Source organism: Ornithodoros turicata, chromosome 7 (genome assembly GCF_037126465.1).
Source record: "Ornithodoros turicata isolate Travis chromosome 7, ASM3712646v1, whole genome shotgun sequence".
Taxonomy (NCBI): Eukaryota; Metazoa; Arthropoda; class Arachnida; order Ixodida; family Argasidae; genus Ornithodoros; species Ornithodoros turicata.
The window spans coordinates 22,950,305-22,976,166 of record NC_088207.1 but is presented as its reverse complement, the minus strand read 5'-3'; the positions used below and the strand labels follow the sequence as shown (position 1 = coordinate 22,976,166).

General features: G+C 43.7%; 2 protein-coding genes across 2 annotated transcripts; one reads left to right on the top strand and one right to left on the bottom strand.

Annotated features, from left to right (window-relative positions):
- Positions 1–1,544: 1,544 nt before the first annotated feature.
- LOC135400346 (protein transport protein Sec61 subunit alpha) lies at positions 1,545–15,592 on the bottom strand. The gene is made up of 11 exons (XM_064632180.1): positions 15,448–15,592; positions 13,923–13,990; positions 13,713–13,778; positions 13,419–13,629; positions 11,571–11,834; positions 10,654–10,823; positions 7,822–7,962; positions 6,827–6,883; positions 4,880–5,071; positions 2,690–2,837; positions 1,545–1,765 (listed from the first exon to the last, which is right to left on the bottom strand). The coding sequence occupies exons 1-11, from the start codon at positions 15,452–15,454 to the stop codon at positions 1,650–1,652; spliced, it is 1,440 nt and encodes a 479-aa protein (XP_064488250.1). The 5' UTR covers positions 15,455–15,592; the 3' UTR covers positions 1,545–1,649.
- Positions 15,593–15,824: 232 nt separating this feature from the next.
- LOC135400347 (uncharacterized) lies at positions 15,825–25,684 on the top strand. Its single transcript, XM_064632181.1, has 9 exons — positions 15,825–16,089; positions 18,190–18,272; positions 19,195–19,295; positions 20,706–20,771; positions 20,868–20,935; positions 21,730–21,862; positions 23,184–23,256; positions 24,002–24,069; positions 25,491–25,684. The coding sequence occupies exons 2-9, from the start codon at positions 18,191–18,193 to the stop codon at positions 25,503–25,505; spliced, it is 606 nt and encodes a 201-aa protein (XP_064488251.1). The 5' UTR covers positions 15,825–16,089; position 18,190; the 3' UTR covers positions 25,506–25,684.
- Positions 25,685–25,862: the final 178 nt, after the last annotated feature.

Genomic DNA, 25,862 nt, shown 5'->3' with positions numbered 1-25,862 from the left:
CTATGGGTGGGAGAATTGGCATGTGAAAATTTCGCTACGATGGGATCAAAATTTAATGCTCTCCCCGTTGGGGATTTCAGCAAAATTTTGGGGCAAAGGATTTTTGTCAGTGGCTTTTATTATGATTTCATTAATTTTTATGCAAAATTAGTTGATTCCTCAATCAATACATTCTTAAAAAAATATGTGAAATGACATTTCTCAACTGTCAGAAGATTAGAAAGACAAATTCTATGTCAAAACAGAACTTCATCGCACGGCCAACCAACTCTTCAATTTTAATTTTATTTTCCTTTCAAATGGGAGAGATTAAAAAGCTAGAAGGCTTGACGAAGACTCTGCTCTTGATTGATGTCAGTCTGTCTTGTGATTTGCTGAAGACTAGGGGCGTATGCAAATTTTGAAACACTTTGCACATATGTAGAGTTACAGAAAAGGCACAAGTCTCCACTTTTGAACAATTGGGGGAAAATATCGGCGTGTTGCTTGGTCATGACCGTACCATTTTATGGAGCCCTTGGACCACATGCACAAACATTGAGGAGATACCTCAGTGGGTGTTCTCAGCAGCTTGAATGGTGTTTTGGGTAATCGCTACAGTGCTCAATGCTGCTTGTGTTACCAAAATTACATAGGAAGCTCCACATTTGTGCAAGCAGGTCATGTTTTTAAAGTGCACTTCAACTACTTGCAAGTAAAATGTGATCATGATTAGAAAGCAAAGCAAACAAAAATTGCAACCTTAGACTAAGCTTGGTTGCTTTGGTGGAGATGGTATGCACAAAGCCACATTTGTGCATATGTATGTAGTTGCAAATGTCCAAAGCATACCAGGTCACCACGAGCCATGACGTCACAAAGATTCCTCATCAGGTTTTGTGCAGGACCTTGTTACATATTAGAGAGTTCCAACGGTTTCTGAAAGTTTTCCAACATGTACATGGAAGTCACTTAAGAAATTTCATGCAACGTTTCGCTTTCACGGAGCCTTGGTGTGGAGTTGACAATTTTCCAAGCCTTCACAGAAGTAATTTAAGAAATCTCATGTCCACAATTTTCCAATAGTTTATATAGAAGTCACTTTAGAAATTTCATGAAATGTTCTGAAATGCATGACGAACTATTGATGTGGTGAATACATTTTTGTGCAAAGTTTTGGCTTTGACATAGAATTAAAATAGTTTACGTCGCTGACACGCAAGAAATTTCATGGAGCATTTTGGCTGTATGAGCCACAGCGTGTATGAAAGTGTACAGCAGGAAAATCTGCAGTGCAACATTCAATGTCTATGGCTCATCCACAAATTTCGTCCAAACGCTCACAAACATGCTCCATCACCAAGCAACGGCCATCAACGTAGTCTGCAAGACTTTCTTCAGCTGTTTCAGAGCAGTCAAAACTGTGCAGTAGTGCTCCAACTTGCCAGTCAAAGTCATCAACTCATTTAAATTGACATAACGAAAGCCACCAAAGTAAGTTCTATTCTCTGCAAACTCCTGCAACAAAGCAAGGACGTTGTGCTAGGACAGTACGAGACACCGGCTTACAAAATGGAGCATTCTTTTAATCTCCTTAAATAGTACATGGACTGACTTGTAAAAACACATGGTGTTATGAGCAGCAGTGAAGTGTGAGAGTGTTGCGAGCCTTAGAAAAGTAACGTGCTCATGCCTCCCATGTCGCCTTGTTCCTTGATGAAGATCTCAAAGTACTGGTAAATGATGGTCACTGCAAGCAGGATACCAGTACCACTTCCAATTGCACCTGAAACAAATACGAGCAGGTTGTCTCAGACTGCCTTGCACATTATTTCCTAACCTGAACAATAGGTGGATGGACTGCGCAATAATAATAGTAATAATAATAATTAATAATAATAATAATTAATAATAATAATAATTATTATTATTTTTGTTTAGGTGCCCAGAAACAACCACTAGGGACTTCTTATTGGTGCACCACAACATGTTATACATTGTTATGTTATATATATGTTATACAATGTTATATATAGGTTATGAAAAACAAATACATTCAAATAGCCACATCAATAAATTACTGAAAGAAACGAAATGTGTGGTTTATGCTTAGGGCCCAGAGTTCTAGGTTAAAACCTGTTTACACCCCCCCCCCCCTCAATTTGCATAGCCATCACTTAGGCTAAAACCTGAAAGCCCCTTAAGGGGAGATGCGGCAATTAAAATGTCGCATTTTGTCAAAAAAGTCTGTTTTTCAAAGTGTATTTTTGTGATCCTCGCGCCTTCACGTATCATGTCACAAAGTACTTCAATCAAATTCAGACTAGAAATTGATTAAATACTTATTTTTGTAACCTGCACCCGCAAAGAAGTGAGTAGAAATTACGCTCTGAAGGCTCTTACTGTTTTGCCAATTGCGCGATAATTTTCCCACTGATCGGCGCCATCTTGGTATCATTTAAAAGAGGAGAAATCCAGCTTAAAATATCCTAAATAACCTGAAAAACCTTAATGAAATAGCGATACCCGTGAATCTCGATATGTCATGGTCTGTCCGTATTGTGACTTACCGATAATAAGAAAAAAAAGAGACTATCCTAGTCTCTAACCTCAGGATGCTCCTCTCCAAACAAGACACAAGTTTGGCTCCAGGTTTTAAATACACCAGCACAAAGCAGCACAGCTGACACCCACTCAGCACGTTACTCACCTAAGAAGTCAGCCAATACAGAGAGTGCTCCAATGCAGAGGCCCCCAAAGGCAGCTGCTGTTGGGATATACCTGTTGAGCTCATGAATCATGGACTTCTCTCTGTGACCCCGCATCACCATCTGTTGTTCCTTAAGTTGCTTTGCCACCTGGAAAAACGAGGCATTTCGTTTCTTTAATTGGGGGGCTTACGGGACATCGTTCTTACACAGGTCCTCTGGGTGGTATGCATACTAGGTTCCAGACATGTTTCTTTACTCAACCATTTCGTCACTCTATACCTAGAGCCTGAAGTTTTCTGGAAGTAGTATTTTTTTCTTAATTCGGTAAAGATCTGGTAAATAAACATTTGCTCTAAATCAGTGGTTCTCAAACTTTTTTGGCCCGGGGAACGCTTTGGTCCTAGCCAGAAGTACGAAGGATCCCCTGTTCCTAAACATCGCAGTACATCAGATATCACGTACATCAGGCCTCCACGAAGAGGTCACGGAGCTTCTCGCTGGCACATTCTAGGCCTACTCCTTTGCCTAGTAAGGGGTCTGTCAACGGGTCAAAGCGCCCATAAACAACGGAAAAGGGGACGCCAACGAACGCCGCAGCCCTGGTGCACGCACTTCTGGCCTGCCGAGCGAGCTTGGGCGGGGGAATTCAAGTTCTCTGAATTGATAGGGGCCGGGGTGGCAGCCTTCTCGTGGAACCCAGGAAGGCAGCTCGCGGAACCCAGTTTGAGAACCACTGCTCTAAATTCATGTGAATTCTGGTGGAGAAACCTCCAGTATGTTAAATTCAGGAAGAAATTGGGCTCAGTTACTCAAACTAAACGGTGCCCCCAACGCTCCCAAACAAGTTAGTGTGGATTCCTACAGATGTCTCAGTGATGGCAATGTGCCGGGTAAAATCCATTTCGCGAATTTGTGAGGAGCTAGGATCAGGCAATATTCGCGGACTCTGAAATTCGCGGTACCACGGTGCGTTGACCATGCATCAGTCGCCTTATACGGGCCCTCCACCTTCAACTTCTAGGAAGAAGTTAACAAAAGGTATCACAACTGGGTAATAACCCGTTGTATTTGTCTTCCTTTTGAGCACTTCTGGCTGAGAGGACGGCGCTTAGGGTGCCCTTACTCGGCAGGTATCTGGGTCATTGCTGAATTGCCCTGTCTCCAGTCATATTTGTCACCGTAAAGGTACGCTCGCGTGGAAGCGTGCTAAAATCCATACACGCTTGCTGGACGATCGAGGCTCACAAGGAACTGGAATCGCGGGAGGCCAACACCCGCGCCGGATCTGTGAAGGCTGGACAACTGTCTCCACTCGCGGCGGAGAATAACGGAACACTTTGTGAGGCAATGCAGTGCAACAGCGTAAAAAAACGCTTACATGTGTTGCCTCAGCGTCCTGGGTCAAATTTTGTACATATTTCGCCCGCGTATTTTTGTCAATGGAGCGAATATTTCGCGGAACTTTAAATTTGCAAAAAAGAGAGCGCTCGCGAATTTCGCGAAAATTAGTTCCTCGCAAAAATTACTAGTTATACAGTAATAGCTTTCTCTGGAACTTTGAACTGCACATTCATGCAACAGAATAAATTACCAGTAATACGTACGTAGCTAAAGACAGAGAAAGTACATACAGAATACAGAGAGACACAGAAGCACATTTTTGTTCTGGCTGTTGTGCAATAGACGATTTCAGATATTGCCCTTGTGCTCCGCACGGGGGCCCTCCGTCGCCCAAGTCACGCGCACCGCGCAATGCGTCGTGGGAAATGGTTTACATTCGTGCTCCTCTGCCTGTTGCTCGAAGGTGCGGGAGGTGAAGGAGAGAGAAAACCGAAACCGTCTGCGCTCTTCTTCTTCTCTCTGACTCATGAGAACTAAATCCCAAGGTGCAGCGGGGCTTTCGCAACGCAGCGCTCTCTGGTGGGCCATCCATGCAATTTCTGAAATCGTCTATTGTTAAACAACGCTTCTGTGTGTGTGTAGAGAGGGGGGGGGGGGTCTTTACAGGTCATTCTGCCTCAGGTAAAACTTGGCCTCAGAACGGCTCAGAGTATCGCTTCTTTTCAGCTTGCAAAGTTATTGCTCCGTGAAAGTAGAAGCTCCACTAAAAGGTGAACACATTGCAGACATAGGCAATTGCTAATAGAACAAACTGTCATGCCACCAAATGGTCCAAGAGGGGAACTCACATCTTTGGCAGAGGAACCAGACACCTCTATCCACGTTTTGGAGAAAAATGCGCAGGAGCCCAACATGAAGACGATGTAGAGGACAGCATGTACGGGGTCCTCCAGGATGTGTGCAAGGTTCTCTGGAGGGGAGAGGTAGTAGCAGAGACCTCCAATTGGGTAGGCACGAGCTGGGCCACCTCCTCCCACGTCCTGGGGGATAATAGATCAGATATAGTTATTCAAACCTTGAGGAGGGAAACTGCACTCGATTTGCCAGTTGACTGGAAATAGCAATTTGGTGCTAGTATATGGGAGTTATCTTCGTATAGAAGATCGTAAAAGCGAGCTTGACCATATGTTAAATGATACTTTGGATCAGCGATTACCAGCTGAGGGTCAGCAGCACTGCACTGCTGTTTGTTTTACATGTTATCCTTGCTATTATTCTTTCACTTCTGACCGATTCGAAAACCTATGCCACAAACCTGCTCACAGAATGCAGTGAACAGTTGCATCTACTACAAAACAGTATTTGAACCGGCAATGTTTTATCTCATTAAGGTGCATTTGCTATTATACAAGTGACAATAGCTTTTGGTTTATATGGTCATCACTTCCTATACAGTAAACCCCCGATAACTCGAAGTCGTAAAAACCGGAAAAAATTTCGAGATAAGCGGGGTTTCGAGTTAAGCGAACAGCGAAAATTACGTTGCCACGATGTTACTACAATGCGCTATGTTATGAAACGTAAAAAAAGAAAAAAGCGTTCCTACAGTAATAGGGCTCGTAAACAATTCCGAAGCCATTTATTTTTTAACATCATCTGACACTGAATAACTCCGTAATAGCAATCTGTTTGGCATTTGCGTCTGTGAACAAGAAAGCATCTTCAAGCACTTCAATGCAACGCATGAGACGCTCCTCCCGGCACGCCACTACCGCGGGCACTCTCGACGATTTCTGTATCACTCAGTTCACCGCTACTGGAACATCGCCGTCGTAAAGCGCATAGTCCTCGATGTTCAAGCGGTTCAAGTCCTAAGTCACTCTCCCCAAAACATGCGTGGCGCATCACGTCGTTGCACAATTCATCACAGCCACTGAACTAGTCTGCTGGCTCCGGTACGGCGATGGAAGACCAGAAACCCGCATGAATGAAACAGTTCATGCTATTGGCTTGATGAACTTTCTACCAGGCCTTTGATAAGTGCCACCTTCCGCTCCAAAATCAGGGACTTTATGCGCGTTGTTCAGCCATCATGGCGGCGCGAAGAACAAAACGAAGAAAAGCTCGGACGAATGCAGAGGAGGAGGAGGAGGAGGAGGAGTGACGTTGGGTGGAAAGGGTAGTGCTGTCTGCCTGCCACAGCTAGCGGCGCGTGAGTCACTAGGACTGAAAGGCTTTGACCTTGACCTAGCCTCGGGGACCGAAGAATGCACGTTATCAGCCGTAGGTACGCTGACCTACCGGTGATGGGATTTCGAGATATCCGTACTCGGGCAAAAAAAGGCTTCGACTTAAACGGGCCCAAATATATAGGAAGCATTGGGACATGGATCGGGACGCGAAAAATATTCGAGATAACCGATATTTCGAGATAAGCGAGTTCGAGTTAACGAGGGTTTACTGTATCTGCATTTCACTTGAAGAGAGACACTCACAATCACTGCACGATACGCTGTGTGAAGCAACAAACATGTCTTCTTACATGACCCATGTTTTGTTCCTTTGCCTGAGTACACAAGTGTCTACTGCAACTCAACTGATACCATAAACAGTTTTTTAAGTACAATACCCCTGTAAAAAGCAGTCACCAATAGCATTACTCATATTAAAAATACCAAGCTTAAAGGGGCAAAGCCACAGCTTTAAAACTGAGCCAATTTTCAAAATACTAAGGGACACTTTGTGCATGGTTGTTTGCACGATATATCTCATAGCAGCATATTTGAGAAACTTACAGCCCAGACTCCAAGGAAGTTCACAAAGAAGTTACCACTGAACTTGACGGCAAGCATCTGGAAAAAGCAAGCCACAAAAATCAGGTAACATCTCAGTGGAATGAAAAGCAGGTACATCTCCACAGTTACAGAGCAAATATAGACCAATTCAGATGCCTGTACACTAGGATTTTAGCTAGTTAGTAAATTCCTGTCACAAATACATGATCTTTGCTGAGGCGCATATTTTTATTTTCCCGCATTTTGTATATGGTTACCACAGCGACACATCAAAGAACAAAAGGACAAAAGAAGAAAAAGATGAGGCATGGGCTGGTTGGGACAAAACAAGTTTAGTGTGTTTGCAGGGGAAGTACAAAAATTTAATTGTTTTCATTAGTGAAGTACAAGTGTGAGAAACATTTGTGTTATATAGACCTATATATAAATATATACGAAACACACATTTCTCACAACACTATTTCTCACTACAATTTTTTTGTTGGTCACGAGGGTCATGATTTGTGCAGCGAGTTGAACAAACAGGATGTTTTTTTTTAATTCGTTACATGATATTTATTAAAAAACTAGCAGAGCAAAACAGATGCAATTTTAGAAGATGGGTTATACGGCCAGGCAAACATCCTGTAGGACAGCGGATGTAACTAGTGGACGACTGATTAACTAAAATTCATTAATTAACCTATTAATTACACGTTTTCTAGGAATTGTGAGATAGTAGAATTGCAGCCAGTCATTATTCAAATCCACGTTCGTTACTAAACGCCCTGTGAAGTGAACATACTTTGAGATATAAATGCTACGGAAGCCAGGGCATGTTTTAACATATGGGGAACAATAAAGTAGCAGCATCTTGGCACTCAAGTTCGGGGTGCGAGCACATCCAATATGCAAGTAAATACGGCGTGTAATTATTTGTAGAGCTTAGTGCTTATCACGACACCGAAGGGTGTAGACGACAGACTAATTTCGAATAAGTCAGTAAAGCAGGTTACCTGTGAGATGACGTAGAGGTTTGATACGAGGGCAGATTGGAGGATGATGGGAATGTTTGAGGTGTAGAACAGTTTGATGGGGTAGGAGCTGTACTGGCCTCTGTAGCGGGCAGACTTGATGGGCAGGTCCACACGGAAGCCCTGTTAAATACACAAAACTGCCATCTTCACGCAAATGCTACGTACCGTATTCCGGGGTGACGAAATAACATGTTCCAAAATGGGCAAGACTGACTCAAATTGAGCTTGCCTTGTCCATTTCGTACGTGTTTGTCTCCTTGTTTATACATAGAGCCTGAAGTTTTCGGGGAATATTTTTTTCCCAATTCGGGGGGTAAAAATCAGGGAAATCAACATGTGCACTAAATTCATGCGAATTCCGTTGAAAAACTTCCTGTATGCTAAATTCGGAGAAAAATCGGGCTCAATTTACTCCAACTAACTGTAGCGGTTTGGTACAAACGGTGATGTAACTGCATTTGCTGCCAAATAAGTAAGTTAGTGCATTCCTACAAACACCCCAGTGAGGGCAATTTACTGGGTAAAAATCGGGTTTCACCCTAAAAAGGCAACCTTCAATTCGGGGTGCAAAATTCGGGGAAGAATTGGGTAAAACCATAGATTGAGAAGTTACCAGTCAAAAAGAACTCGTTACAAGTTACCGTGTGCAAAATGTAACTGAGTTAATAATGAAGTTCTTCAGTCTGGAATATAACTCGCAGTTACTGAGTTAGCTAAAAAAAGAAAGAGTTACTTCCAAGTTACTTCGGACACAAAATAGCATTACGCAGGTGCAGCGCGCGTGAGCAGTTGAATTAGACGTTGAGTTGCCTGCGGAGGAGTGCAACAGATCTTAGATCGTTTTCGTTTATGTCCAACAATAGACCTCTCCCTGTTTGTAAATAAATGACGTCATAGTGTTCGACAGCGCCACAAATTTGGTACAATTGAACTACGCTCGAAGCTAGAGGTGAACATGGTCGCGCCCGAAAGCCACGGTCTTGAGGGGATTACAGTTGCCGTCCGATTTTTCGGACTCGGCGGGGATCGCGCAAAAGTCCGAATAATCGAGCAGTCCGAAAAAACGAATTTCGCTTCAAAATAAACTTTACTAAGCCCTAGTAGGCTGGAAAAATTTGTCGATGCTTTCCTAACGCACTTCCAGCTCTACCTGATAACATCAGCTTCTATTTCCCGAAGTGACATTTCGTCAACGTACACTGTGAGAGGCACCGCCGTCATCAAGTCTGTAAGTCGGCTTCACCTAACGCATGCGTGCTTTAGGTGAAGCTCGCTTTACAGCGCTGTAGCGCGACTCACGGGCGGACAGCACGTGCTGGGCCGTTGGCCAAAAACGAAGACGCAAAAGCGCTATGACAGACCTCTTCTACTCAGAGGAATGGAAAATGAACAATCATCACTGCCTATTTTTTGTCTCAATATTTTAGTTGGTTGATTTCTTTCGATACGAATTTCAGATGATACCAACATTTTCCGTCACCCCAAGAGAGAAATTCACGGGTTGGGCAAACAGAGTCCGAAATATCGAGCGACGGAGCTGCACGGCGTCCGAAATTTTGGACATTCTTATACATTAACTCTATGGGACCCACGGCCGTTCCACGAACGAGTCCGAATAATCGAGCACGTCCGAAAAATCTGGGTCCGAAAAATCGGTCGGCGACTGTACGATATGGTCCCTCGAAGGGACGCGACCCGGTCCTGCTTTTCCTTCAATGGGAGGCAGCGAACAAGTGCCTGTGCGTGGAACCCACCCATCTCCTTCCGATTTGTTTCGGTTTCAGTCTGTCTACCAATGTCATGATGACGTTTCTCTGGTAGAGGTCTATTCGAACACGCTTTCCATCTTACTCCCTGTGGGTGCACAATGGTTCAGCTTCATTTCAATGGCAGCAGTTCTTACTTCCTGAATAAAATACTGTCATTGACGTGATTTATCACGTTTTATGGCAAAAAATGCCAGGAAGGAACCGGAGAGAAAACAAGAAAATATGTAATATGTGGACGTGACTGAAAAGCGAGTTAAAAGTAACTTGGAACTTAAGTTACTTTGGCAAAGTTACCTGAAAAAGGAACGAGTTCCTCTGCAAGTTACCACTGCACAAAAGTACTGAGTTAAGTTACAAGTTACCAAAAAAAGGAACTTAGTTACAGTAACGAGTTACCTCGAGCTCTGGATAAAACCCTAAACCTTCAGGCTCTATTCATATCACATGGGAAATCAAGCGGAAGATGCTTTGTTCTGGCAACTGAGAGTAAGACGTTTCGTCTTCTCTTTGGAGAGGAGTCACTTCAGCGGGGTGCAACTACGTACGCTCATCTCTTGCGCATTGCATGGAAAGCACTTTCACTTCCCTCAATTTTACAGATAGTGCGTCACAGACCCCATTTCTAGGGTCATACACACTGCACTATAGTACTTGGCCTGTTACATACTATATTTTGAATCTGAAATCTGAAGGACCAGCGGTACGGCCGAGCGGGTGAAGGCGTCCCGCTCGTTGCTGGCAGCCAATGTCGTGGTGAACACCGGGAGGTGGTGGGTTCGAATCCTACCACCGGCAATGCTCTCTGAGGATTTCCCTGAGTTTTCCGAATGTCTTCTAGACGAATGCCGGCACAGTTCCCCCCCCGAAGTCGGCCCAGGACGCATATTAACCCCCTGTCCCCCTTTCCTTCGTGTTGTCCTCTCTACATCTGTCCACATCAGTACGCCGCTCATGGCCTTCGCGACGCTAATAAGGAATTTAAAAAATAAATAAATAGATTTTAAAAAAATTAAAAGAAAAAATCGGGAGGTGGATGTCTCACCTGGAAGTAGATGACAATCGCAAAGACAAGTATGGTGGCCAGCAAGTTCATGAGGTTTGGCAAGTTTGGCATGTGGGCTCTGTAGAAGGCTTCCCGCAGAGCACGCACTTTGTCCGTTCTCGTGGCCAAGAGGTGGAACAGGGCGATGATGGCACCTTCAAACTCTGTGCCTGTAACAGCAGAAGTAGACCTTAAGCCACATTTACACGAATATGACGCAAGCGTATCGAATCAAGTCGAAACCGGAGAGACGACGATACGCCACCGTTTCCATGGATGCGCATCGAGTCCAGACCGAAGACTGCGCCACGTCGTGTCATATCGTAAAGTTAGAGGCTCACTTCCGCAAGTACTGCCGTATCCAGCGTCCTGCTACCTTCGCACCGAATGTCAAAATGACGAAAAACGTATCTACGTCCCATTTTCAAGCGTACTTCAGAATGACCTCTGCTGAAACCCTACTGCTTATGTCAGTGCAGATATCCAAAATGGAACATGGCTGGGGACTCCCTAATATCACCATTTTTTCACCCCGACTAGGAATAGCAGACGACACAACTAGCCCACAGCCAAACGCCCCTTCCCATAATCCTCCCCTCTTCCATCTGTTTACATGCACAATCTGAATGCGCATCCACAGTCTCGATCCACCTCTGTTTAGCGGATTGAATACGATACGCTCTCCTAGCAAATTGACCCGTTTACAACACGGGTGTATCAGATTCGAGAACTGGATACGATACGCTTGTGTCATATTCATGTAAACGCTGCTTTAGTTTGTGTGGCTGTATCTACAGTTTCATCAGTCACAAGCTATCTAGATGCGTGTCACTTCATTTTATTCTGCTGGTGGAGTCATGCAAACAGCTACGGTTACCTAGATTAGAAGAGTACTGATTGCACCCGCTGAAACTTACCCCTGCCTGTGTTGACGGTGGCAGGACTGAAGGCCTTCCAGACAATTGTCTCGCATATGTTGGTGGCAATGAAGAGCGAGATACCCGAGCCGAGACCGTAGCCTTTCTGGAGAAGTTCGTCCAGCAGCAGGACAATGAGACCGGCCACAAAGAGCTGGATAATGATGAGGAAGCACACGCCCGCCCCGATGTCCGCAGGGTCTCCGTACATGCCGGTCATCACGTACACTATTGCTTGACCTATTGTTATCACCATGCCAAACACTGGAAGAGAGAAAATATGCCTCGATCATCGCTTATCCCAAACACAGCACACTCACGGTCATCCAATAGGTGCACAGAGCTGAGCAATAGAAGATTCCTAATTAAGACTTCACGACTTTGGTACGATGACTGCTGTGAAAGTACTTGCTTACATATAGCAAAGGTGCAAAAAAACGCTGCGAAGTGTTACGAAACGGACAGTGGAAGACAAACAGGAGCGAGCACTGACCATTTCATAACACTTTGCAGCATTTTTTGTACCTTTTGCTATGGAATACCAACTAGCCCAACGGTCTGCGTTATCTGACTACGTATAGCGATCAGAATTCTCCTGATGGTCGGTAAAACACACGCAAATCAAGAAGAGAGAATAAATCTTTTAAAACTGAGAATAAAGGAAGAGGGCGCTTGCAGGAGAATGTCAGAGAGTGGTGCATTTAACCACATGTAAACGACAGGGATGTGCACATTGCAGAGTTGACGAACACGTTGACGGCACGACCTCAAAAGTTCTTGCGCAAAGTAACTGACCGTGCTTACTTTCCACATCGCTATCTCCCACTCAATCGTTTTGCAAGTTGCTGTGTGCAACAATGCCAAGGAAAGTCACATGCCTCGAAATGAAGGTGCATGGGCTTGGCGGATTTCCTACGGACCAACTGGCTCAAAACCTTGTTGTGAAGTACGGTACCTTCCAAAATGTCAGTTTGGCAGACAGCTGAGTCGAATTGCCCGTGTCCTAATGGACAGGGCAGTTCTGATAGTAAGAATAATGTTAGCAGTCTTCGATTGGGCTAAACTTTGTGAACTAGTGCAAATGGTGCAAGTTCCCTCAATTCGATTCAGCGGAGGTGCAACCACTGTTACGATTCAACCACTCAACGATTCGACTGGAAAACGTGCAGCGGGGGTGGAGCTGCACGTTCTCTATGGAGCAGACAACGTGAACAGGCTAGCTGCTTATGACGATGTTTTAACATCAATCTGGAGCATACTGACAATCAATTTTGTTAAAATGGGCCTGCATTTACTCCTCTAGACAATTTATAGACAATAATCGCTCAGCAAATTCTAAGAAATTCAGAGAAACTATCTGAGGCTTACACTTTTTTTTTATTTGATTGGGCTCAGTCCTTGTTGTGCACCTTTTTTGCACTCCTTTACACTCGCCCATGCACTTTTTCATGAATCGAAGACAGCTGATGGCTTATATGACTTTGGCACTGTGAAGGCAAGCTATGGATGTGGTCGTCAACTTCGATAAGTGGTGTGCCCCACGCAACATTGGTCACGTTTTTGTTGGAAAAGCTTCTGTGGAGCGTTACACAAGGCTGCTCTAATTGAGAGCTAAATGAACCGTTTCCATGCGATCAACAAACATGCCATTCTACCCGTACCATTCTACTTCGCAGATGTTATCCCAACCAGTCGCCTTACAAACGTTCGCACATAACGATACTCTATGACAATCGAATTTTGCGCTCCCACCAACGCTGCTATAAATGTGCTCAAACGTGTCTAGCGTGCACAATTAAAAAAATAAAAAAGAGGAAAGAAAAAAATAAAAACGGGAGGAAGACCCACATTTCTGAGCACCATTGAAGAGAGCCCTATCCTTTGGGGTGTCTCCCACTTCAATGATCTTTGCCCCTGCCAAGAGCTGCATGATGAGGCCCGACGTGACGATGGGCGAGATTCCCAGCTCCATCAACGTGCCTCGATTCGAGGCCAAGATAACTCGCATCCAATAGAATGGATCCGCGGAGTCTGAAGACATGATGCCAAACAACGGGATCTGAAAGAGAAAGGGCATCAAGACCTCCAATTTTCCCATATACAAATCCAATCCAATCTTCTAGATTCGGGGGATATGCCTACCTGACAGCACACAAGGAAGATGAAGAGGGTTATTGCTGTCCATAATACCTTCTCCCTGAACTGGATCTGTAAAGATAACGACGTACAGAGTTACTACATGCCTGCCGAAGACGTCTTCAGTCACGCATTTTATGTAATGCACGAGGGAAAATGTGCACCTCTGTAAGGGTTGTGTTTTGGGGTCAAGGACGAGGGGCTCGGGACACTTACTTTTCGTTCAGGCTTTGCTACTTCTGGTAGGATGCCACAAAATGGCTTGATGACCTCTAGAAACTTGACTGAAATAAACAACAATGAGCTACAGTCAGTGTGGGATTCATGAATAGTGATACTACTAAACTTAAAGCTCTCTAAGACAGTGTGCATCTTGCAAATAAATAAATAAATGAATAAAAATGTCCAAACGGTCCTCCAGCAGGGCCTCATGCTTCCCCAGGGGAATTTAAGTCTAACAGAATTCCTGCCCAACGAAATTTTTGAAAAACTGCATTGCTGTGATGCAACTGTGGCTATGAGTGACATACAGACATAGACAGATGGAGAGAGGACAGCAGGATGGAGGAGGACAAGAAGGGGGGGAGGGGGGCTAGCATGTATCCTGGACAGATTTCCTGACCAACAATACAAACAGGAGCTCTATCGATGAAAGACAGAAGTCACTGAAAAGGTTAGCCAGCTGTAGGACTCGAACCCATATCTTCTGGGTTACTGTGGGTTCGAGTCCTACAGCTGGCTAACCTTTTTGGTGACTTCCATCTTTCATCATTAATTTCTTAGGCACTTGTGGCTTTGTACGTATTTGTCCTTTCCATGTGTTCCAGCCTCAGAACATGAGTTCTCTCATGTTCAGGAGTTCTATGTTGCACCCAGGACATTTCGGAGCTGTGTCATGTTGCGTGCAAAGTTCCAACTCGGAATGCTGGAACAGAGAACTGCCACAGACTACCTGCACTGAATGCTTTTGAGCATCTAACTTATGTGCAATGTTCCCGAATTTATAAGGGTCACATATTTTACGATTAGCTCGTATCGATCTATTTCTATGTAGCATGAGTGTGCCGGACAATACTGACATGCGAGCTTTTTGCTGGGGAATATGAAAGTTCTTGCTAGAAAGTTGGATACATTTAACTTCCTCTTGAACCCACCCCAGTCAGCTATAGCTTATGTGTCGCTCTGGCGTTGATATTCTCAACTTATGATTCGCAAACTTATGTGAAAAACGAGATAAACACGTGTACGACAAAACTTTTCTATGCAGTACATATGCTCCACTACCGTCCCGAAGATGACCCGTAACGAGGTACATGTGGCAGTGGACGAAAGCATGTCAACGCAAAGCATCCAACAGTTAAAATGAGACAAGAGAGTACTTCTACATTATTATGCGAGTAATTAAAGTGACAGTGAGACGAAGAACACAGGAATATGACTGTCTACGTCACCAAGACCGGGCACGTCCATCAACAACGACCCGAAATTCAAGTTTGGCAGAGTTATAAACTGACCGCTGATCGTTCCACAGACACAGAAGACTGATAGTGGACTTTCTCTGAGAACACCGCCGAACTATTTGACACGGAAGGCACCTGACGACAATACGTAGTAGCTAATTTGCGAAGATGCCGGAAAATAACGAGAAGACTAGACAATTTGATGCAACACCGCATCAAAGCAAAACCACATTTGTATCCAGTCAAAATTAGAAATAAGCTACGTGTAAAGGTTTACTTACTCCCCATGTTGGGCAGTTGAAAGACAGGTTAAGTATAGGACGTCCGAGGGCTGCAGCCGACTATACACACATTCACCGCTGCCGGAGGCAGCCAACAAGCTGATCCAGTAGCACCGTAGCACACCGGAGCAAGAAGAGGGAGCCACGTCGTCAACGTCGCGATTGACGTTGCATCGTTGCATCTCAGGGTTACCAACACGTCCACTACTTCGGCTAGACATAGACTCTAAAATTGCATGCTTCACTACTTGGACAAATATTTCGTGAAAATAACTCCTGTCTACATGTGTATGTGTCAAACTTAGCGAATGATATTTATTAATGGCATGCGTTACTACACTGACTATGTGGTTAGGTTCCAAGGCGATCAGTTACGCTTGTTTTCTTTGTGTGTTGTTTTCTGTTCGCTCTGTTGTCGCCATTGCTGGCGAAAGCGATTTGTGCGAAGTCGCGTTCACGAATAAACGTGTGCAGTGTCGTCCTTGTGTGGGCTGAACAGCATCTCGTGTGCGCGCAAATTTTATGTCTTCAGTCATCGATCCGTCGGTTAGTTGAGATAGGCAGGGACGATCTCGACGCAAGCTTTGTGCGCTCAACGCTCACTGGCTCCGGGCTGACCAACCAAGTGGCTGTCGTTCCCAGGTTTGTCCTCAGATCGTCACTTTGACCAATAGATTCTCGGGTTCAGTGTTTACACATTTAAAGCTCGAACCCGCCGGAAAGGAGTGTTTTTATACGAATGCACGTGAAAAGGCAATTGAAATGTTGAGGAGACGGTGTTTTTATCGACCCTTGTGTGTGTGTGTGCACGCGCCACATCCTCTGCATTGTAGCATAGCAGTGCGTACAAGAATAGCCGGCGCAGTCGTTGACCCACTCTTGTTCGAGATTCCTTGCAGACGATGGGAAATAACGCAGTTCAATACGTAAAGCCACAAGTTCTAGTGGGAGTGGGTTATTTCAGGTTGCAGGCTGCAGTAAGCAGGCGCCTTTTTGTCAGTGCAGCATAACTTGCAAGTTGCTGATCTAGCAACACATCTGGCCTATGTCTATGTCATTTTATCAACACAGCTTTCTCGGTTATTTTTGTTTTTGTTTTTTAGTTCGAGTTTTCGATTTTTTTTTTTTTTCACTACCAGAACTGTACAAGTTACTCAGAAGAGGAAATAAATAAGTAATTGAGTTACAGGAAAAGTGACAGAAACCAAACAGTAATTCAGTTACAGATACTCATCAAACCTAATTGATTTACTCTCGAGTTACTTCAGGTGCTGTCCATTTAAAGTGATGAGACACTGCGACCTCTCCCACAACATATTCAAAAAAAATTGCTGTTCATACCTCAAGTTAATAATTTGCACAGTAAACTGGGTGATACAAATATCAATGTGAACAACCAAATTTACATGCAGAAAAACAGCCTGAAGAAAAGCAAGAGAGCACATCTAACATCATCGTTAAATAAGACTCTGCGTGGCACTAAAAGTGGTACATGCACATCGTCATAAACAAAATTTCTGGAAAGGGGTTTAAAATCTACATAATTAGAGGGAGAAGGGGGGGGGAGGGCGAGAGCTGCCAATATCATTAAATGAATTCCAAAACATATGCACAGGACCAGTCGCTACGAAAAAAATTTAAAAAAGGGTCCCCGTAGAAGAGACTTTTGTTGAACGAGGCAGTACTGCAGTCAGGACTTTTCAACAGAATTGTTAAACCACAGCAGAAAGTAATTTTACCTCGAGTACAAGTTACAGGCAAAACGGTCACCCATTTTTGGAAATATTTCCATACGGTAAGTAACTACAGAAACTTAAGTATTATAGTTAACACGAGAGGCACGGTCGAGTTGGTAGAGAGGTCGTGCTGAAGACTGCGAGGTGGTGGCTTCGAGTCCCACCTCCCGCTGTGCTGTTCGAGGTTTTCCCCCTAGGTTTTCCAGCAGACTTTCCAGACGAATGTCGGCACAGTTCCCCATGAAGTCGGCCCACAACACTCACTATCCCCCCTGTACCCCTCTCCTTCCAGCTGTCCTCTCTCAGTCTGACCACGACTGTACGCCGCTCGTAGCCACAGTTGCTTCGCGGCACTAACATGGAATTAATAATAATTAATAAAATTAATAAAAAAAATTGCAGTTTGTTACATCAAAGAGTTTGCATTCCTGTACAGTATTCTTACCTCAACAAAAGTCTCTCTTCACACAATGCAAACTGCATTTTTTCAGATGATAGTGGTGCATAGCAATAAACTTTGTGCTAGCAGAAGCGTCCCCCAGACCACATTCCAAATGTTGGTTCAATGTGGGATGTCTATGGGATGTCCATGGGGTGTATCCATGTCCGCAGCTACGTGACACGTGAAGTATTTGTGATTGTAAATATCCGGTGTTGCTTCCGGTGTAGATAGAAGGTAATCAGTGATTTATCCAGACACCCCCCTATCCTCCCCCAAATGTTCAGTGACACCCCCCTAACTTTTTTCACCTGTTTACTCTCTATGGGGGGGGGGGGGGGGCGGTGCCGTTGCGATTTCAGCCTTATACACATGTCAGTAATGATATGTTAAGCTGTAATGATATAACTATAATGATGACCCCCCCCTCCCCAAATTTTTTCCAACACCCCTCGAGGCTTGGGATTCTGGATAAACCACCGGAAGGTATCTGCCTGTATCGAATCTTAGGTACACGTTTTTGTAATGTTGTGTTCCTAATGCTGAGTTCTTCGCTTCTTCTTGAAGGATGGAGAATGGTGACAACGACGCTGGCAACATTGGTGACGGCTTCCTGTCTTCCAGTGGCCAGTATATTGTGCATGCTGAAGGTCAGGTTTCAACATTTCATTCCATTTCTGAGTTGCAGCACGATGCTCAAGGTTGTGGAGCAAACACATTTGTTTCGATGCTTGCTTGTACGCCTCGTAAGCGTTCAGAAATGAACTTACGTGTAAATGCGCATTGCTGCTGCAGCCCCATTAATTCACTCATTTTCATTCATTCAGTCTTTATTTCTGGTGCACATTAACCGCGTAAGCCCCGATCATGCTGAACTAAAGTCTTCACTTGGGGAGTTAACGAAGTCCTCTCTTGGGGTAATTGGTAACAGATCATTGTACTTTAAAGCAGCACTCAAAACACAGACAGAAAAGGACAAGGCACATAACTGCTTGATGGTAGTTGATATTGATGCACATGCAAGTGTTAGGAGAAAGAAGGTTATCTGCAAGAACGAATGTTTGGGCTTAGTCTTATCTACTTGCGGAGAATGGTTTATACATAAAAGCATGATCGGTGATAAAGGATACAGACTCGACTGAGAAGTGATACCGAACACAGCAGAGCTAGATAAAGGCATAAGAAGAATACGTGCACTAAAAGTAGTGGTCTGTCCGCTGCGCTCAAACATGATGAGTCAAATAAGATCACAAGCATGGAGCATGAAGCAGTGGAGATTCCTAAAACTTATTGGTTTCTCAGAAGCAATTTAAGCAAGCTTGAGAATTTCCATAGTCATATGCACATTTTACCTTGTTTCACTCTTTGTTCCTGAATTTTTCATAAATTTGGCTGGAAAAGAAACTAAGAGCAATAAATTTTGGCTGGGAGATGGTTTGAAAAAAAAAGAAAAAAATACATGCCACCAAGGGCATTCCTTGTTTAGCATGTACAGCTCATCAAGTGAACTTTGGAATGAAATGCGTTTATTGATGGAGATGCAATCATTGTGGTTGTGGTGTACAAATACAGGCTCATTGTCTGGCACAGAGGGTGAAGATGGACTGGGCATAGCAGGGGAAGGCTCGGACCAAGGGGATGGACAGAAAGACAGCGAACCACTCAGGGAACAGGTTTGCCGTCCCTTCCTCTACTGCTTTTCAGTCTTAATACAGAAGTTTATTTGCACTCGTAACGAGTCTTCGTAGTTGCCTAGCTCTTAGCTCCTTGACAAACATAAATAAATGAAATTAAATAATGAACTAATACAAATTAGTGAGAAGCAACATTGTAGGCCTTCGCTGATCATTTAATGAAGCATTATAGAGCAACTGAAAGGCACACTTTAGATTTATTTCAATGCCTGCAGCCATAAAACTAAAAAAGGAAATGAAAAGGAAAGGAACTAGAGATGGGACGAGTCCATAATTTTCCGAATCCAAGGAAGGTTCTGCGAATCCACGAATCTTACGAATCTCAAACCTTTCGAATCCTTTCTTTTAAAAGAGTTGAAAAAGCCAGAGAAAAAAAACACATCTTCTGAAAAGTGTTTTGAAGCAGAATATGTTATCTGTGTTGACTGAAAATCAAATTAAATAATAGTTCATTTTCAGGACAAAACATACCCATATAACATGTTGTTCATCAACTACAGGAAATACTTCATTCTCGAGTCTGAATTGTTTCCACAAAACTGAGAAATAATCAAAAGCAAAACCATGTTACTTTTAAACTTATCATATAAGAGTTCCTGCCTGAACTCTTTCAGTCCAAAGCAATGTAAACAATTAAACAAGAAAACACATGAGGCTATGAGGCTTTCGGCGGAGTGCGGAGGCGCCAGTTTTAAAAATAAACAAACAAACGTGGTTTGTGGATTCGAATTCGGATTCGCCATTTTGGGCACTAGGATTCGGATTCCCGAATCTCGAATACCTGCCTAGGATTCGCGGATTTGGTTGGCACATCCCTAATATAAACATATCAATTACAATTTGTGGAGTACTAAAACATAACTTCACCTCATAACATGCTCTATATACAGCTCGCCGAATGATATCATCCTGATTTCTGAAAATATGAGGCGTACGCCTTTTCTAATAACACTCTACACACACTCGAAGTGTTACAAAATTAGGGTACGCTCCTTGTCCTCCGCAAATAAGGAGAGCGAGAGATATAATCCTAAATGCTGTAGCGCTTGCGTGTATTATGTGGTGGAGTTATGCTGTCAGGGTGTACCACTAAGCTGTACTTTAGTGAAGTCCCTAAGTACAAAAATGGTAAAAACGCCCCAGTGCCGGGGCACAAACGGGGACGGACACGACCACGCAGTGACCGACAAACAGTGTTGCTTGTTCGTCAGTGATTCGTTGTGTCCATCCATTTGTTCCCCTGCACTGTTTCTTTTTTTTTTCTTTCGTTTTTACGGATTACCAAATAGCTCGGTTTCTCACTCTGTTTCTCCTTAGGTATGCCACACTTCAAGTACTGCCCATCACTGGCTGTACAAGTGATGTTCTCGCTATATGCTTGTCTTACAGGATAGATTCCTTCCAATTGCCAATGTGGCTAGGATAATGAAAAATGCTATTCCCAAGAGTGGCAAGGTACTTACTTATCTGCATACATCTTTCAGTGTATAAATAAGAGAAACAACCTTTCTGGTTGTTATCTTACTCCAGTTTAAATTTTTTTTTCCGCAGATTGCCAAAGATGCCAAGGAATGTGTCCAGGAGTGCGTATCAGAATTTGTTAGTTTCATCACCAGCGAGTATCCTTTGCTCGAGCACCCCAAAAAAGCTGCACTTCGATCTTTTTGTGCAAAATCTGCCCAGAGTGAATGTGTGTCCACGTCTTCCCGAAGTTTGTCAGACCTAGATATTATGCTTGTCCGAGTAGACGATTTCAGGAAATCCCAGTGCTCCTCGCGAACATGTTGCATCCAGGGAGATTCTGTCTTGAGGAAGGGAGAATAGTCCTTCACATTTTGTTTTCTCTGACTTGGACACTCTGTGGAGAATGAGCTGTGAGAGGAGTTTTTTGTGGCCTTCTCCTCCTTTCTGATAAGCAAATTCTCACAGTTCAAAGGGGTGCTGAGCTCTATGGGACTATTGCCATTTCAAGCCTCTGCAGTTTATGTTACGACCCAGAAGTTCTGCTAAAGCTATGCCTCCATGACAAAGAAAAGATGTTTTACATTTAATCCCATCATTCCAGCCAAGGATTCCCCCCCCCCCCCCAAAAAAAAACCCTCAAAATTGAATATGAATATAACATGTATCACATATCACACAATCCTACTGTCACATCCCCCTTACTGAACTCAACAGCTCTGCCATGGAAGTCCTGCATGCACCAACCCCAAAGTCCAGATTTTTTTTTTCAGCATATTCAAGTCCCTTGCCAACATTATGTCACTTACTGAACTTGCAGTTCTGCATCTGTTTGGACATGTCCATTGTTTGGCTGTCGTAGGCGTGACCTCGAACAAAAACAGAAAAAAGACAAAAACTTGTAGTTTCGTAGGATCCTGTGGACAAAGTGTGGACCTTGACTGCAGGTCAGGGCGAGTGACCGTTGTCACCAAGAGAAGCGCAAGACCATTAACGGAGAAGACATTCTCTTTGCGATGTCTACCCTCGGATTTGAAAACTACGTGGAACCCCTGAAGCTGTATCTTCACAAATATCGCGAGGTGGTGGTATTTGGCCTGCTTATCTCAACCCACACAGTGCTCCATACATAGAGCCTGAAGTTTTAGGGTTTAACCTGACCCTTCAACGAATTTGCACCCTGAATTGAAGGTTGCCTCTTTAGGGTGAAACCCGATTTTTACCTGGCAAATTGCCCTCACTGAGACGTCTGTATAGGAACAAACACTAACTTGTGTGGCAGCAGATGCAGTTACACCACCGTTTGTACCAAACCAGTACAGTTAATTTGAGTAACTGTGCCCAATTTATCCCCAGATTTAGCATACTGGAAGTTTTTCCACCCAAATTCGCACGAATTTGTAATAGTACATGTTTATTTACCCGATTTCTACCTCCTGAATTTAGAAAAAAATATTTCCCCAAAACTTCATGCTCTACAGTGATTTACCCGGAACCACCCACTCCCCAGCAGTATACTTCCTGTGTCTTTACTGTGCATTGCCAATAAAAAGGGGGGGTCTTGCTATGTCAGCTTTAGACACATGTTGACAATGATGCACAAAGCTGTAACAAGTAGCGTTAGTGTAATAATGTCCCCTATATTTTTTACGCACATCCCCCACCCCGTGTCTTGCGTGATTGATGCAACGCACAAACTAGGATGAAAACATGGTTGGTGCGCTGCATCCATCATGAAAGACGTGTACCAATTACCATGCTTGATACCCCACCCTGTGCTTGCGATTCTGGGTGGACTACTGACTCCATGCAGGGCTGATTTTGCTCATTTTGCAAAAAAATTTCAACTGTCACGTTGAATGACCTGTAGAAGTGAAGCACTAGAATACAAAAAGTAATAATGCCTGACAAAATTAATTTCCCCATATTTCCTCTGCATGTGATATTTCCAGTAATACAGTATTCAAGGACTGACCATAGCCAATCGCAAGGTGCAGAACATACTTAGAGCCTCACGTATTAGTGTTTTAAACCCGGTTTACCGCCCCTTCGGATAAAACATGAGAATAGAAATCGTCGGGGCACAAACTCACCTTGGCTCCCATACATGCGAGGCAATCGAAGAAAAAGGAGTAATGCCTGACAAAATTAATTGTCCCATTTTCCGTTTGCATGCGATATTTCAAATAATATCGAAGAATTGGGCATAGTCAATCGCGAGGTGCAGTGCATAATACGTACAGCCTCATGTTTCAGTATTTTAAACTGAGTAACACAACCACTCAGGGTAAAACCCGAGAATGTACATTGTCAAGGCACAAACTCACCCACGGGCACGGGTGACCGCTATGCAGTAGTTGACGCCATAATGGTTGAAAGGTAACCTGTGGCTCCACACACTTGCAGGCCATGAAGGGTGAGAAGAACGTAGGTGCTGCATCTGAGACCTCGCTAGAGGAGTTGGCCGATGATTCTTTCCGTGAGTATCCCCTCCTCACTTATTTTCACTCTCGTTACTGTTAAAAATGAATTTCAACATATGCAAAGCGTTAACCCACACTTATTGTCTTGAACCCATCTTTGCCGAGTCTCGCACATTCCGGGTTAGAGCTGAACCCGACGTACCGAGCTAGAGTACAAGTCGTTCGGGCTGTGTGTTGTACTGCACGCAAAGTGTTATTGAATTTTGCCTTCGTAACCATAACCGTGCTGGACACCTGTGAAAGTGACCGCAGCCGTGTCCAAACTAAGCCCCACCGTGTTTAATCCCCACGCAACGCTCGTCCTTATTGGCTGCAATAGCCAGCCACATCAGTCCACCATGTGACAAGTACAGCACCGACACTGGAGACTGTTCCGCTATAGGAACTCTATAACGCTATAGATGGCACTGCAGTGTAATTTTTCCATTGGAGTAACTCAATTGCGATTCACGAACTACATTTCATGTCATCTTGAAGATGAACATGGGTATATATTTATGTTCCTTGCATAGTGCTCTACATCGTAAATTTTCCACTCCTGCCAGCGCAATAACATGTTGTCCTATGTCTTTAAAGCTAGAGGGATGTGCGACATAGGCAGCTTTGTTGTCTTTCCAATTTTGTACCAGTAGCAACTTCAGTATAGTAACTTTAAACTTGCAGGCCTCACAGGCTCATAAGTGGTTCCCCACTGATTGTCATTTCACTGTGTAAACACTGTCTGCGTGTTCCTTTTCACAGCCAACATCTTGACATCGGAACAAGGTGGCCAGCAGAATGTCATCTTTACAACCACATTTCCCAACCAGGTAGGAAATGTGTAGTACTAAAAGAGAGTGCATAGGTCTAACGTAGTGGCACAGTGGGTGCGCTAGTCTGTGCAGTGATTGAGCACATTGTATTGCTTAACACTAGGGATGTGCGAATCCGAATATTTTGAGTCGAATCGAATGGGGGGAAAAATTTGGAATACTGAATCGAATATTTGTGCAAAATTTTCAATATGTGACTTTCGCACTAAAAGTTTCAGCCATTTTCGTACATGGCATGGTTTCGCACATTTCGTAGCCCATGCCTTTAGTGTAATTTTTCTAGCACTAACTGTCACAAGAGAGACATGCAATTCTTCTGTTCAAAGCCCCTACTCTTTAATGTTACATGAGAGTGCTTCCTGCTTTTCGGGTGAGCCTACACTTACTGGAGTGGTTACCTTCATTTCAAAATTTTATGCCAGGCAGTAGCATATTATACGGATGAGGCTGTAATTGTTTCAGACAACCACAGGCCATTTGTGAAACAAACGAATTGGCATCCTCCCTCAGTTTTGCCATGAACACCTTTTAGTTTCTTTGCACTCGCCCTAGGAAGTTGCACTACTGAAATTTTAGATGCAAAGGACATCTTTAAGACACCCTTTTTGTTCGTGGGCTGTAGTCATTATTCAAGAGTCCTAACTTTTTAAAGGCAACCTCACAGACATCAAATCAAACTTTGTCTGTTTTTTTTTTTTTTTTTCTTACCCAGGAATCTGCTCTTTCACACAATATCACCCAATTTTACCACGTTTTACAGCTTCAAACACAAACGAAAAATTTGGGAAAATTTAACATCTAAACGTACAAATGATTACGCCAGTGATTTGTCCAGACCCCCTTGCACCCCCACATGTTTGATGACATCCTGTACCGCTCTTGTGTACCCACTACAGGGGCTGCACAGATAAGAAAGCGAAGAAACAAGGGAGCAATGATACACAACACTTTTACAACTTTAACGTAACTGTAATAAACTAATAATGACACCCTAACCCCAGTCACACGCTGTGCTTGTGATTCTGGTTAGGGTAAACCACAGGTCTAAGCATGCCCAGTTGGTGTATAAATGTTTTTAGAGAAGCACTGCTTGAGGACAATAAGTGAAGACATGCAGAATTCTTGTGTAACACTATGTCATGTACTACTTCAGTTATCACGAGCCACTAGTGAATACAAGTACAGGTGGGGACTCTGCCAACGAACCACCCATACCAAGGACGGCATGAATTATCACAATAAAGACTACATTATGTGCAGTGATGGCAAAGCTAAACCAATGAATGTGTTCAGCATGCAAATAATTCCTTAGCCCAAAGTATCTCCTGCAAATTTTTAAATGTTTCGAAAACCTGCAAGGATATATTTGTACAGTTCTAAAAGAACAGTGATTCATCACTGCATCTTTTCATTTGCAGGACCTGTCGTTCTGAATTTTGCAGCTCTACACAGAACATTTTCTTCAACATCATCATCACCACCACCACCTTTCATTCTCTAGAGCCTAGAGGCTCACAGAATGCTGTTAATCTCATGCACTATGTGCATTGTTTGTTCCACCATGTACAGGCACCCTTGCTCTATTGTTTCTAATAAACCTTTTTTTGTGTTATGTTTTAGATTCCTCACATTTTTCTCAATATGTGCTTGGATGATGTAATGAGTGCGGTTCATCTGTACACAAAGCTACACAGTAGCCGGTATCTGATTTGTTGCGGTGCCCGCAATTACCCCTCCAAAGTTGAGTTCATAATCGTCCCTTCAGCACGCGATTTACACCAACATGGATC

Coding starts and splice junctions, on each gene's coding strand:
- LOC135400346 (XM_064632180.1), bottom strand. Junction 11,835..13,418: donor CTTCAATGGTGCTCAGAAAT/GTGGGTCTTCCT, acceptor TCTCTCTTCCAG/TGTTTGGCATGGTGATAACA. Junction 6,884..7,821: donor ACCTCTACGTCATCTCACAG/GTAACCTGCTTT, acceptor TGCTTTTTCCAG/ATGCTTGCCGTCAAGTTCAG.
- LOC135400347 (XM_064632181.1), top strand. CDS start 18,191: ATGGAGAATGGTGACAACGACGCTGGCAACATTGGTGACGGCTTCCTG. Junction 18,273..19,194: donor GTATATTGTGCATGCTGAAG/GTCAGGTTTCAA, acceptor GTACAAATACAG/GCTCATTGTCTGGCACAGAG. Junction 20,936..21,729: donor GTTAGTTTCATCACCAGCGA/GTATCCTTTGCT, acceptor ACTGCAGGTCAG/GGCGAGTGACCGTTGTCACC.